The sequence below is a fragment of the Gymnoscopelus microlampas genome (assembly GCF_963454915.1).
Source record: "Gymnoscopelus microlampas genome assembly, chromosome: 4".
Taxonomy (NCBI): domain Eukaryota; kingdom Metazoa; phylum Chordata; class Actinopteri; order Myctophiformes; family Myctophidae; genus Gymnoscopelus; species Gymnoscopelus microlampas.
In genome coordinates, this window is record NC_139941.1 from 10869598 (window position 1) to 10885156 (window position 15559).

Genomic DNA, 15559 nt, shown 5'->3' on the forward strand with positions numbered 1-15559 from the left:
TGCAATTGTGAAGGTGTTCTATTATTCACAAATTTAGCATTTATGTCGTTGGTATTACACCTTAAAAAGTATTTTTGAATCACGTTATATTTTAAAGAGACAACAGTGCAAAAGCAGTACAACAGTGCAAATCCATTACATTTTAACACTCTCTGGGTTCAACTGCGAATCACACTTATTTAAGATAATCGCAATTCTGTTTTGTATAATTGGCATAATCATGTCAATGCTGAAAAATTTTCACATATTTTCAAACTTAAAAAAATGTATAGTGGAAATAGATCTACAAGCGCTAGTGACGCATTTTGAGCTTGTAGATCTGCTATTTCCACTATTCATGTTTTGGATTTTTTAAATATAAAGTTATTAAAGTTAGTCAGTTATTTGTGCACCTTTTTATATTACGAAGCCTAAAAGCCAAACAGAAAAGTAATTTGTATTCATAATGTTTCAATGTTCAACGATGGAAACGCAATTAAATCGTTAATCGCCCTCAATGATTTGAGTAAAGTGAAAGTTCATAATCGTGACAGGCCTAATTAACACGCTGGATTATTATTGTTTTCCTCCCTGTGCCTCTGCAGCCCCAGCATGAGGGTGTCCTTCATCGTGTTCTCGGCTCAAGCAGAAGTCCTCCTGCCTCTCACCGGAGACGAGTACGAGACGACCCACACACACACACACACACACACACACACACACACACACACACACACACACACACACACACACACACACACACACACACACACACAAACACTTTTCCACGGAACAGTGCACTAAATGAACGTGTCAATATTATCAGTTACTGGGAAGTCGGCGGCGAAGAAATTCCACAGAAAAGGGAGTTAGAATCTCAAGAAGGGCGAAGTGTACCGGATTGCCTGTGGTTGAGTCATCATTATTAGTTAACTTGCCCATATAATTGCATGTGTGTGCTCACTCATACATAAGATACAAATCAGTACATCAGTTGAGTTTAATAAGGTTTGATAAAGTAAGAGAGTGGAATAAGGGTAACCGTGGGATAGGAATAGATCAGTGGTTAATAATAATAATGTTTATTGTCCCCAAGGGGAAAATTGTCTTCACAAGGTCTGTTCGTTAATAACAACAAAAACAACATAACAACATAACAACAAAAATATCACAAAGACAAAAACATGAGGTCCCCACTGTACACAGAAAACCCTCCTATGGACGGGGCAGTTGGTTTAATGCCACAATGGCTGAGGGGACAAAACCCCTGCTAAAACGAACCTTTTGCCACTTTAAGGCTCTGTATCTCCGACCAGATGACATGAGGTCGAAGTAGCGATACAGGGGATGATCAGTGTCATTTGTTATCGAAAGTGCTAAGCGTGTGATGGTTCTCAACCTTTTTTTGAGCTCTGGACCACTCACATATTTCAGTTAAATAATGCCTCGGCCGAATATCATTTGTTGCGTGTAGTATCGTGCAACAAATTAAATCAAGCCATGAACAGTAATTATTACTCAAATATTTTCTTACATTTGATGGACTTTGAACCCGGTTTCCTGCGCGTGTTGACATTTTTTACCATTGAGCTAATAGAGCTGCTTGCTCAGTGGATGCATTGAATGTTGACCTGAAAGTCAAAATTTGTGTCAGATCCTGTGTCTAGGTGAGACATGACATGACCTTTGACACGATCTAAATGTCTCAATAGAAGAGCACGGAGGCAAAATACAACCACCCTGATTGTATAAGTTATATTGTTAAAACATACCCTACCATACAGATAGGACAAAATTACATTTTATTCATACAAAAAAAAAAGTTATTGATTGCCGCTTTAAAGTGTGTGTCCATTTTCAGACAGGAGATAGAGGAAGGACTGAAGCGTCTTCATGACGTGCGACCAGCAGGTGAAACATACATGCATGAGGGCATTAAAGAGGTACAGTGATATTAACCTGTTATTACTCTTTTCGTTTCATTCGTGCTTTAGTTGCATGCCGGTGCCACGTGCCAAAAACAACCAATCTACAAGCTCACAAACAGGCCAAGCTCACAACAGTCTACAAGCTCTGAGCTAGTAGATTTGATATTTCTTGAAATTGCCGAACATTTTTGAAAACATTTGAAAATGTTCACCTATAATGCCATGTCCAAAATAGGGACGCCGAGTAAAGTAAAGTAAAAAATCTGGACATACCAGCTGCATGATTGATGATAAGTCAAATGATGACCGAATATTAACTTATTGATCATGCTCTACATCAGTGGTTTTCAACCCTTTTCATATCAAGGTCCATTATTTATTCGGCATTTGAGCCACGGACCACCGTTTGATGAGATTTACACTCTAAAGGTTGTTACACACCGGCGAATATAGCGAATATACGCAAAATTCGGACTCGTTCCGAATAATTAAAAGACGCTTTTTCGCTTCGCTTTTTCGCTTTTTCGCTCCATGTACGGAGCCATTGACTTTATAAGGTTTTAAAAAAAAACGCATTATTCGCACGAAAAAATCGCCCCGGTGTGTAAGGACCTTCAGACCCAAGACTTGGAATGTTTTGTTATCGTTGGATAAGATTTTGTCCACAATGCCATCCATGCTGTATTGATGTTGGTACAATAGGAGAGATAACAGGAAAACGTTGATCAAAATAACAATTGTTTAATTAACTCATTGTCGTCATTGAGTGCCATTGACGTGTTTTTGAAAACAAAATAAAAAGTAACATATATATATATATATATATATATATATATATATATATATTTTTTTAAAGAATGTTCAGAACCCAAGATATCATTATCTGAAGATTTGCAGCTCCATCCACTCCTTGTTTAACTTATAACTGAAAAAGGCTGTATCTCGCTTCCTAAGCACTTTTTTTTTTACTTTGAAAAAAAAAAAAAGAATCGCACTGGCCAGAAATGGCCTGAAATAATTCTGGCACTCAGTAAGTAATGCAGATGTTTAACAATAATTTAACTCTTGAGAGAGTAAAATGAAACCAAATGGACCCGTAAGGGTCCATTTGGTTTCATTTTACACTCTCAAGAGTTAAAGATATATATAAGGGTCAATTTGGTTACCAACTCTCCATCACTTAGCTGGGGACCACCTGGAACCCCCTCAAGGACCACTGGTGGTCCCCGGACCACTTGGTTGAGAACCACTGCTCTACATTGAAAGAGTTGTGACAGTGTATGTGTTGTTCTGCTGTCCTGTGTCCTGAACCCCATTGCAGGCTTCGGCTCAGATCCGCGCGCAGACGCAGAAGTCGTCCAGCATCATCCTGGCGCTGACCGACGGGAAGCTGGACGTGTACATTCATGACATGACCGTGAAGATGGTGAGGTGAAACACACACGGCACAACACACTTTCAACAGGGTTTGAAAGAGAGAGATCAACCAGGTGCTCAATGGAGATAGAAGTTGAGTTAGAAACATTCTTGGATTCAAAAAACTTGAAAAAGAGGAAACATCCGAGCACTCAAAAAAGAACGGACGAGAGGGCGTAAATTCAAAGTACTATGATCATGTCTACACAATATTAAAAACCAACGTGTTTTTCGACCAGAACTGGTCTTCATCAGGGCAAGTATGACTTTCAACAGGTTTTTTGAACTTGTAATGCTGACTTTTAGGCCTAAAGCTATGGATTATTGTCTTAACGATTATTCAAATGTATTCCTTTTTTTAATTAATCAAATCATTTGGAACACTTTCTATGAAGCCCATGTCTATAATGTATTACTCCTAATGCATTATAATCTGCTTGTAACACTGTATAATTACAGTTATAAGCACTCATTGATACTTTTTAATGATTAACATAACAATAATTGTAACATATTATAAAGCATTTTGCAATGACTTGTTAATTCAATGATGAATGCGTTATGATCTGCCTATAGCAATGCATAATTAATGCACTCAATTGACAACAAGTGGCCAAGATTATCTGCATAGTAGACAAGCATCAATCGAAAGAAGAGTTTCAGGGAGAGAGAAGTGCTAGGGGGTGAGGTGGAGTCTGAAGAGGTGAGCGCTAGGGGGGTGAGGTGGAGATCTGAAGAGGTGAGTGCTAGGGGGTGAGGTGGAGTCGTTCATTTATGGGAAAAAAAACCCACAAACAGCTAGAGTATGGAGATAAGAGGTTTTCCCCCGACACCGACGAAATGTCTAAATTAACACAGAGGATAAAGTCTTATCTTGTTTGAGACTGAACTCTGCATAAAGCTGACAGGAGTGGTGTACAGTATATTAGTTCTGTTTTATGTTGGATTTCCTGTATGTTAAGCTGCTTACACCCTGAAATGAATTGCAGGCCAACGAAGCGAGGCAGTACGGCGCTCGGGTTTACTGCGTGGGAATCAAGGACTTTGATGAACAGCAGGTAAGAAGATGCCTTCAGCGTTATCCTGATCGCACGTTTAATCCATTCAATCCGGGGAAAGCGTCCCTTGTCATTTTAGATTTCTTTGGCTATTCAAAAATAGCAGATCTACAAGCTCATAGCGCGGCACCGAGCGCTACGAGCTTGTAGATCTGCCATTTTCAAAAAATCATGAACATAATGTGCAAATCATTGAAATTCTATGTATTTTCTAAAGCGAATATTTGTAACTCAAATCTTTGCTTCTGGACGTCCCTGGAACAAAAATAATAATGTGGATTTAATGCGGCCAGTCTGTGACATCAGCCGTCTATGACATATCTATTGGCATGAACCTCCGGGGCTGATTTTATAGTTTATTTTCCATTTCAGGTAAAAAACTACAGCTGATTAAAAAAACATGGCAGGCTAGTATAGGCCTCTTTAGTAGTGATAATGTTGGATTGATTCCGTTGTTTGTTTGCTGTATTGTTTATGTATGTCTGTATGGTATTCATTTCCTTGCGGGACCTTGGGGGGGCCTCAACAGTGGTAATTGGCAGTGGCTGATTGATGGCACTCGGTGCCTTCTATCAGCTTAATTACCATAGGCCTACTGGCCTACTTATGGCCAACATGGGCACCCTGCATCCAGTGTTGCTGATGGTCTGAGGACCGAAACGTCCACTCTCTTTGTCACTTTTTTTCACCATGTCACATTTTGCACCTTTGCAATTAAAACATTATATTTTTGCCTCAACCTTGTGTGCAAGCATTTTCTGTTGCTTATGGACTCTACTTTATTCTATTTTTATAGGCTAGAAATCAACACAGCTGCAGCTAATGGTCTGTTGGAGTTAGGTGTACCCAGAGCCATGGGCGTGTCACCGGTCAATGCTTACACACTGACACACCCATTATTGATTAGCTGCAGCTGTGTTGCTTACATCATAGTGTACTCTAATGTCAGTGTTATGCAGACTGCCACGTTTTTTTTTTTACCCTGCTATAGTTTTTAACTTGAACCCAGGAAAACAAACTATAAAATCAGCCTAGAGTTTCATCCTCTTTTAACCACTTAAACCCCATATGGTTGACCGGAGCCCCTCAGGGCTCTATACTAGTGTCTTTTCTGTTTTTGTGGGGAAAGCTATCGCTGAGAATAGCCGCTGAAAATGTGAGCTTGTCGATCTGCTGTTTTTCTACAAAAGCTTTCCCCACAACACGGATAGTGGGGTTTAACCCATTGTTTGTAACCCATTGTGGGGGTCCTTGACATGAAAAAGATTGAGCACCACTGATATAGAAACATACGTTTTTCAGAATACTGTTGGGATTCAGGAGACATGTAGAATCGGCTTCAGGTCTCAATGGGTTAAGTGGTTTAACTATAATAACCTTGTTCCAGACTATTGCTGTGTGTTACCACTTCTAAATTCATAAAAATGTATAATGATTCATCTTTGGAATGGACACAGAGTAGCCAGTCTTAAGGACCAGGGAAATGAATGAAATGAAGGGATTGACAAATAGATTTTTCACTGACGTAGTGATTTCCTCCCTTATGAAAACAGCTGGGTGAGATCGCAGACACCCAGAACCAAGTGTTCCCCGTCAAAGATGGATTCCATGCACTCAAAGGCATCGTCAACTCGGTGAGTTTGTCTGCTTTTTCTTCATTGGTCAACTCTGAAGAAGTATGTGGTCGTTTGTTTGTTTAGCATCCTCATTAGCTACACTTTCCATACTGGGGCTTCGGGAACCCCAGGGGGGTCCGCAAATGATTTTGGGGGGTTCCCCAGATAATTATCTTAATGTGTAACATTGTTTACTTACTCAACAGTAAACAAACCAACATACAGTATAAGTGTATACTGGGTATCTGTGCACATTTCTAAAGTTACTATTGAATGACTTTTAAGACCTTTTTAATACCACATTGTCAAATATTATGTAAGAAAGAGGCAAACCGTGTGAAAATAGCCGATCTACAAGCTCACAACACCTCGCAGTGCGAGGCGTTGTGAGCTTGTTGTTCGGCTATTTTCACAATATTTATCTGTGGAAGCGAGTCAAACTAAATGTAATGCCTACAATTCCAAGTGCTTGTCAGGGTGGGGGGTCCCCAGTTCAAATATGATTATTTTGGGGGGTCACGGCACTGAAAAGTTTGGGAACCCAAGAGCTACAGCTTAGTAGCAGCTATTCTTACTGGGGTCCACAAACAACCTTGATTGTGATAGTTTTACATACTGTACTACTACACCATCACGATTATGTGACACTGTAGTACTACAGAGTAATGTACGAAAAACACTAAATATGGAGATACGAGGTGTCTCTCTACAGCTAACTCCTCTCATTGCAGCTCGCAATAGAAGTTATGCTGTTAGAAAGTGTGGACAAAATGATAGGTGTATACTTTTCTTGGTGAAGATATAATCAGTCAGATGTTTAATCTCATCAGTAAGAGAGGATTAAACAGTGTTTCTATTCAGCAGTGCCTTTATATGTCGTACGCCAAGCTAATTACTGATAGTTTCCCTTTGCTGGAGCATTTTAACGTGACCACATTTTAGGCAAGACTTTTAGACTTTTTATTTGCATAGTAATGATTTCAATCCAATCCACTCCTATTTATAGAGCACAAGCAGCAGCGTTGAACCAAAGAGTAGTACACTCAAAAATCTAATAAAATGAAAACAGATGAAAACAATAGATTCTAGGGTAGAACACATAGAAAGTAAAATAAATAAATGAATAAAAAGACACCAAAAACACACAGTTTAGAGACACACAAACTCTCAAAAACATAACTCTCAATCTGGGTCTAAAGCCAAAGAGTGCAAAAAAAGCTCTCAGATGGGATTTAAAAACATGGGGGTGTTTGGGGGAGGGGGGGGGGGGGGGTAGCTCGCTCCACAGATCGGGCATTCAGATTATTGGAGGCCTTGAACCCAAGGAATACGCACTAAGCTTAGCCACAGGCCACTTGAAAAACCATAAACACAGTAGTATCCGTCGAGTCTGGTCTTGTTAAGTAAGCACCTCATGCCAAAAAGAGGATGTTTTGTTCCAAAAGTATGATTCACGGTCCTGGCCTTCAAACAAACTTCTCTGTATGACACATGTAAACTCATGCTGTTCGTAACAACATCGCCGTGCTTTGCAAACAAGCTTGTTTGTTGACGGCTTTATTAGCTTTTGGGGCCTACTTGACCTGATAGGATATAGACAGGGGATACAACCATTTTAAATAGCTGAAACCCTTCAGTAGTTTGCAAAACAATAACATATCCAGTACTTATTTTTGAATAATTAAAATGTGAGTCTGTGCACAGTGAAATGCTTAATATTATTTTAACGCAGAGAGTGTACAAATGCAACCTTTATGGGTCCGTTTGCAGTGGTGTGGAGTAACTTAAGTACATTTACTCAAGCACTGTACTTTTTTGAGGTACTTTACTGGAGTATTTCCAATAGAGCACCGAAGTCTGACGTAATTTACACATCTGATAGATTGCTTTATCATTTTACAAACACCTTAGGCTCAGATCACACATTGGAATAAGATAGACACAGACACAACGGAGATCTCCTTCTTTTTACTTGCGCAAGGAGCCAATGTCCAGCTTTACCTGAATCATATCTGGAGTACAAATACTTTTACATTGGTTTATATAGCAACATGAGACGGAGATACAGTTAAGCAGGAGGCAGGGCTTAGGAAGTACTCAAAAGTATTAGACTACTGTGAGTACTCAGTACTTGAAGTTAGCAGGCAGAGCAGAGGATACAGAGACAGCAAGCTTCTGCTGGACTTAGAGATAAGGAAACTATGTAAACATCTGTAGCTGTAACGATAACAAACCACCTAATATGCAGTCTCTGGCTCCTGCACACATAAGGAGAAGAATATACATCATCTATTCAATTGAATGATTAATTAGTTGAACACATTAACAATATGAATAGAACTTATAAACCCACATTACATAGAACTGAGAATCGGCTCTGTCATTTCCCTCCTTTTATTCATTTTTTAATCTTCACATTCTTCTTGCTTTCACCTTTTTCAGTGGCCTTGGGACTTAAGCTATCCATCTATCTCAGCTCTAGTCATGGCATAAGACAAAGTTTGTCATTGTTGATCACATGATGAGAATTATAGAATGTCACTTGATATGGTCATTAATGATAGACACGGTTGTGGATAATGTCGAAAAAACCTAATGGTAGGAAAAAGATCATTATCACCCTTCATTACCATGTAATGTCTTGCTATTCGTATGAGCGGCAGCCTCAGCCCTCAACCGGGTATATCACTTGACCAATCAATTGACAGTCCTTACTCAAAACATTAACAGAGCGCATAGAAGCATTGTCCCACTTGTACCCAGCTGTCTGTTCCACCTACCCCTCCCTTGACCTGTGACTCTCTGGAGGGCACTAAGGTGTTAACATCACATCACTGGCATTTTTAGAACTAATGTCATCTGACATGGAAAACACGGTGTTTGATGGCTTCATTAGTATGTGGCTTCTGAGATGATGACCGTTTGGTCGGTTATCCCGCCCCTCCCTTCGGAGGTTGTCTTAAAAGCGCCCTCATTCCTCAACACACTCCTCATAACACATTTACACCAGTTGGCATTTTCCATCTCGCTCCATGATATTACATTTATCACACTTCTTCAGAGTGACATAAAAGCTCTTATTTATGTGCTTAAAACTGATCATACGTTTTGCACGGCAAATAGCTTGACCCAAGGCTCACTCACTGTTTGGATTCGCGCTTACTTACTATCAGTTAACTGGAACAGGAAATGCATGATGTAGACATATATCGCTGCAACATAACAATCATAATTATCTTAGCTTTAGCCTTCCCCTGCTTAACTTCAATAATAGACAAAAGATACATAGAAAAATATACAATAACATAGATAGGAAAATATAAAAATAAAAAACACAGACAGGAAGTGGTGTGGTGCATCGTCCTTCTAAGTGTAATCAGGTGAGGGGGGGTTACTATTCTAAGTGGATTCTTCACCGGTTAGGGCCTAATATCACTCTATATGTGAGACTCCACCCCACAAGCCGGCCTTCTTCACCTTCTTACGTAATGTTCGATGATGTTTGCACCAACTTGCGAATGTTTTTGTGTGGATTGGACAAACCACACGTCTCACATCAGGTGACATGTTGACCAGGGACTGCATCTCACAGCAGTTGGCATGTTGACGTGACCCGGGCATGGACCCTCCTAGCACGGAGAGTTCAGTTCACACTTGATGACCTGGTCAGCATCACCATAAGCAGTCCCATCGTTCCTGTGGAAGAGATAAAATCTTGGCAGCTTACTAGTTCTTTTGACCTTTGTAACGTCTTCAAATTCATTTTTACAGTGTATGGCTTTTACCAGAATTTTTAAAATATAAGTGTGAATATAGTGTGAATATGCTTCATAATCTTCAACTATCCCTCCTGTTGAACCATTACTCAGATGATTGGTTCAATATATTTCAATTACTGCATTAAGACACTATAATTATATAAAAAAATAAAAAAATAAAACAATCGCCTTATAACACTGCTTGGGTACTTCAAATATAGGAATTTGACACACTAGTATCAAGACACAACAAATGAAAGATAAGTTCCATGAGAACTGAACTCGCTTCCTTTGTTTTTTTTTTTTTATATAAGCGTTCCCATGGGCTTGGGACGAGGTAGTCACTGCTCTACCCATAACATCTTGCAGGCTGAGATTAGAATGTCTTCACATGATATACTCCACAATTTGAGTAGAACTACTCTTCATTCAAAGTGAAAAAATGCTTTTAGAAACACATGCTAGTTTCTTACATGTGGAGAGGGAAAGGGCCAAAACTATGAATACTACTGATTCTCAAACATGTACGAAGTGTCAGTTTTGACATAGAGTAACTTTACATAAGTCTTCTAATACTTATGATACTTTTCATTATTGAGTATTTCTTAAAATCAACAACTGCTCTATAGCTTGTAGATCTGCCATCTTTTGGAAAAAGATTTCCATTGCTAGTTAAGACACAAATGTCACTTACAAAAGTAGAGCTATCTTCGCTTAAGTCTTTTAACTATTTTTAAATCAAAACAAAAATATTGAATATAGTTTTAATACAAAAAAAAATGCTCCCTATCTCCCCAAAGTCTGTGAGCCACTTTTCATTATAATGGAGCTTTAGATGGCCCTGCAGTGCCATCGTTCACACCATGATCCTGAAAGCCACACACAAACCCTGGGCTAACTTGCTGGACAAAAATGACCCTTGACCTGTGAGTGCACATTCCTAGCTTGGGGTACTTGCACCTAATACATCGTTCTGCTGGGACTGCTGGGTGTGTGACAACTACTACAATGCTCAATACTTAAGCGCTTTGCTTAGATAATTTACTAAAAACTTCATATTTTACTGTAACAGAAATCATAAAACATCATGTCCAGGGGGGTGTACTTGTACATCAAAACTGGCTCACACTAAGGAAACAGGAGATAGGCTCCTCCCCTATGGGCCTCACACTGTTGCTGGGCAAGGCTTACTTAACAAGTTATTATGTAGACAATAAAATAATGTAGTGGAAATACTCCCCACACCGTCACTAGTTTTACTCTTCCTGTGCAAACACTTTGTCGGTCTTGTGTGTCACTAGTTGACTACTGGGAAAGTTTTGGGTATCTACAAGGGGCATTTAACTGTAGCTTTAGACAAAAGGCTTACTGTAAACAGGAAAGGAGCCAAGACATCGTAGCTAATTAATACCAAATGTGTGCCCTCACCATATAAATATACATATAGATAAGGGTTTCTGTCCCAATTAAACCAATGTCCTGCCATTTATCTGTATCCATTCTGCCCTTAGACCTGCGTGGCCTTCTGTTCTTCGGCCTATTGTCACTACAGTTCTCCACAGTTGTTCCTGAGTTACAATCACCAACAACAACATGGCCCGTGAGCCCACACCTAAAGCATGTATTTGGGCCCTGTGTGTTCTCCTGCCTGTTATCGTCCCAGTCATTAACTGTGGTGCGCGATCTACAATCGGCTACGAAATGTCCAGTACGGCCACAGCGAAAACATGTTCGGGAGGGTCCCTTCTTTCCTTTTGGTCTAGCTCCTTGGTAATCAACATCACCCCACTCTCTTTCTTTCGCTTTCTCTCCCATCTTGCATACACGCACGCGCACTCACGCACGCGCACTCCCACACAGTCCCCACACACACAGCTTGAGTACAGTATCTGAGTAAATGTACTCAGTTACTTTCCACACACAGCTTTCTCTCTCAGCAGGCACACACATGCACACACACACACATTCACTTGTATTCCTATACTCGTGAGGACATACACAGACACTGAAAATCTTATTCATTCACAGTCACACAACAGAGAGGCAGATCCACTCAAGCACTTAGTCTCTCTCTCTCTCTCTCATTCACATATATTCCACTGAACATTCCTCACAATCTCTCATAGGCTTCTACAGGAACATACACATATTCCCTGGGGATCCCCACACACATTCACTGTACTCTCATTCATAGATTCATACAGAAATCACCAGTCCACGCGACTGTCCCAAACAGACCTCGTCTCTCAACCACCGTGATTATCATTCATACTTATTTCGAGCGTTATTTACACTGCTGTATACTGGTTGAATCGCACTTCACACATTCCTTAATAACACATCTTAATATACACTATCACCACGTTCCAACGGATTTCTCCGGAAAGGTGCTCACGGTAGTGAGGATCTTTTAGTAATATTAAGCACAAACATACAATATAAACACATTCAGTTTCACCACGTTCCAACGGATTTCTCATCGAACACCCAAGAGTACTCTCATCCAATCTAGACCGAACACCCCTTAGAATGAAATGGGGGTTATTCTAGATTTAGACTGAATATAGATACCTCGTGGGTTATTCTAGAAGATGATCCGGAAAAGTGCTCACGGCTCACTCACATAGTGATGACCGCGGAGAGAAAATCGTTAGACCCGGATAACTCACTCAGATCGCGTTTTGGATACACATAGTGATGACGCACGTCTGTCAATATCTGTGATTTCATACACACTACAGTATACAATTTGCAGGAAATAAATCACTCTGTTGCTTCTAAAACATAGCAACATATCCTAAGGTTTCACTGACTATTCAGTGCTTAGGCACATGTCTATATTGCGCTTATATAGACAACACAAATGTGTCACACTTACGTGCTATCTTATAGTTGTGTGATCAGCGTTCAAATGCCGTCGGCCGTTCCTTGAAGAGCAGATGTTAGACTGATTTGACCGCCGACCTGGATCGAATTCACGCTCCAGGATTTTTGCAGGATCCGGGTCCTGGCTGCTTGCAGACTTTTCCAGCGTCGTCTTCCTTCTTACTCTTCTTGGAACAGCTCTGACATCCAGGCTCGAGGGACCATTGTAATGATAGATTGCTTTATCATTTTACAAACACCTTAGGCTCAGATCACACATTGGAATAAGATAGACACAGACACAACGGAGATCTCCTTCTTTTTACTTGCGCAAGGAGCCAATGTCCAGCTTTACCTGAATCATTTCTGGAGTACAAATACTTTTACATTGGTTTATATAGCAACATGAGACGGAGATACAGTTAAGCAGGAGGCAGGGCTTAGGAAGTACTCAAAAGTATTAGACTACTGTGAGTACTCAGTACTTGAAGTTAGCAGGCAGAGCAGAGGATACAGAGACAGCAAGCTTCTGCTGGACTTAGAGATAAGGAAACTATGTAAACATCTGTAGCTGTAACGATAACAAACCACCTAATATGCAGTCTCTGGCTCCTGCACACATAAGGAGAAGAATATACATCATCTATTCAATTGAATGATTAATTAGTTGAACACATTAACAATATGAATAGAACTTATAAACCCACATTACATAGAACTGAGAATCGGCTCTGTCAACATCCTAGGTTTGTCTACCTGGTTCACGGTTTTCCACCCCCATTCTGAATCCCCATAGACGTATTTAATATCATGTCAAATAAGAACTGTGTTCCAAAAATAAACAAATGACCCCGGCGGTTTTACTCTTATGGATATGAAGCATCAACTGACGGTGAGAAAACGATAATGTTACTTCCGCCGAATTAGTTAAATTTTCGCCAGAAACAGACTGTATCAAATATATGTGACTAACTATCATAAACGATACAGAACCTCCTCCCTGACAATATCGCCGAGACAGTTTGTTTATTTTTGGACCACAATTCTTATATGAGACGATTCTAAGATGACCCAATGTTATTCTCCGTAGCAAAATTACTTTACGAACCTGGGGATGAACGAGTGACGTCAGGACTTCTGTACTCTATTGTCTATTCTTTTACTTCTACTCCACTGCATCTCAGAGGCAAATATTGTACTTTTACTCCACTACAATTATTTGAAACCTTTAGTTACTAGTCACTTTGCAGATATAAATGATTACATTATAAAACATACATTAACCACTTTAGCCCTATTTTATACCTAGGCTATTTGAAAATAGCCGATCTACAAGCTCACAACGCGTCGCATCGCGACACGTTGTGAGCTTGTAGATCTGCTATTTTAAAACATTTTAGTACTTTTACCTTTGGTGCTTTAAGTACATTTTGATACCAATACTTGTGTACTTTTACTCAAGTTTGACTTCGGCATTGCAGTATTGATGCTTTTACTCGAGTAAAACATTTGAGTGCTTTTTGCACCACTGTCCGATTGGTTCCATTTGTACACTCTCTGCGTTCAAAATGAAGCCCAGAGGATTGCACTGTGTGCAGCAGAGCGTCCCAAGCACAACAACAGCGGCACACTGAACAGAGTGAGTGTCTGTTGCAGGATCTAAATGGAAATGGAGAGCATTCTCTAGCCATTAGTAATCCTGGACGTTCTTCCTTGTGAGGAGTTGAGAATGAGATCGCCCAATGCTTGCTCTTTTGGCACGGGAGCGGCACTGTGATGTAAGCCTGTTTGAGAGCAGGACAAAGGTTTTCTCAACTTTTTTTCTTTTTTTTTTCGAGGACCCCCAGTTTGATATGATTTAGGCCACGGACCCCCATTAAAATATATGATACACCTTTTGTTGTTTTGTTTTATTTCTGGGCCCCTAATCTGCACTGTAACGTGTTTTAAAGGGATAGTTCACCCAAACAATGACTTTATTTCTATGGGTTATTCACCCTATGGAGACTTGAATTCATGGATATTTTTTAGTTTTTGTCACATTCCTGGGCCAATAATTTGATGATAATAAAGATGCTAATGTATCCGTTAGGAGACACAAAGGAGACTCTTTGTGTCTCCTACCGGAGAGACTGCCGGTTATGAAATTATTGGCTCAGGAATGCCATAAAAACAAAATAATCTCCATTAATTCAATGCTTCATGGGGTGTGTAATTGATAGAAAATAAGTCATGTTTTGGGTGAACTACTCCTTTAATTCACGTTGGGGTCCATTTAGTTCCATTTGTACTGTCTGAGTTACAGACATGTAAGGGTCCATTTGATTCCTAACTCATTTAGCTGGGCACCCCCTCAAGGACCCCTGGGGGTCCCCCTGGACCCCACTTTGACAACCAGTGGTGTATAGAGTGAGGGTGGAAAGGCAAATGTGAGACAGTTCACACGATTCAATATGTTGCATCATGCTTGTGGTAGCTTAATGTGTAATATTATGCAACAAACGGCTCTTGTGTTATCTTAGCAGCTGCCTTTTGGGAAAAGTCCACATTTCCGCCTAACCGGCACCTAATGGCCGACTTCCTTTAGCTACTGCTGTCAGTTCAAGTGGGAGAGAAAGCAGATTTCAGAGTTCTGCATACGGATGGCATGCTATTAGCTTGTGTTGTGTTATTACTAAGCTCAATGTTAAAGGACAACTTTTGTTTTTTATACAACAAGGGTTATTTTATTAGTTTGTAATGATAATAACTAAAAGCCTAATTATAGGCCTAATTATAGGCCAAAATGTGAATCTGCCTGTTACAGCGCCACCATAAGGTTGATTTGAAAAATGTAGGGTGGCATTTCTTCCTTGGCCTCGTGGGGATGTGTGTACAGTAGGGCTTTAACCAACTAGTCGACTAGTCGACTAGTATAACCACTAGTCGACCTTGTTGGT

General features: G+C 40.0%; 1 protein-coding gene across 1 annotated transcript in view; it reads left to right on the forward strand.

Annotated features, from left to right (window-relative positions):
- antxr2a (ANTXR cell adhesion molecule 2a) overlaps window positions 1-15559 on the forward strand; it is a 112114-nt gene that overhangs the window by 16117 nt on the left and 80438 nt on the right. The window contains exons 3-7 of the mRNA XM_084054749.1: window positions 585-656; window positions 1841-1922; window positions 3229-3333; window positions 4313-4381; window positions 5935-6015. Coding sequence (XP_083910875.1) covers window positions 585-656; window positions 1841-1922; window positions 3229-3333; window positions 4313-4381; window positions 5935-6015 — 409 coding nt within the window. The remainder of the gene's footprint in view (window positions 1-584; window positions 657-1840; window positions 1923-3228; window positions 3334-4312; window positions 4382-5934; window positions 6016-15559) is intronic.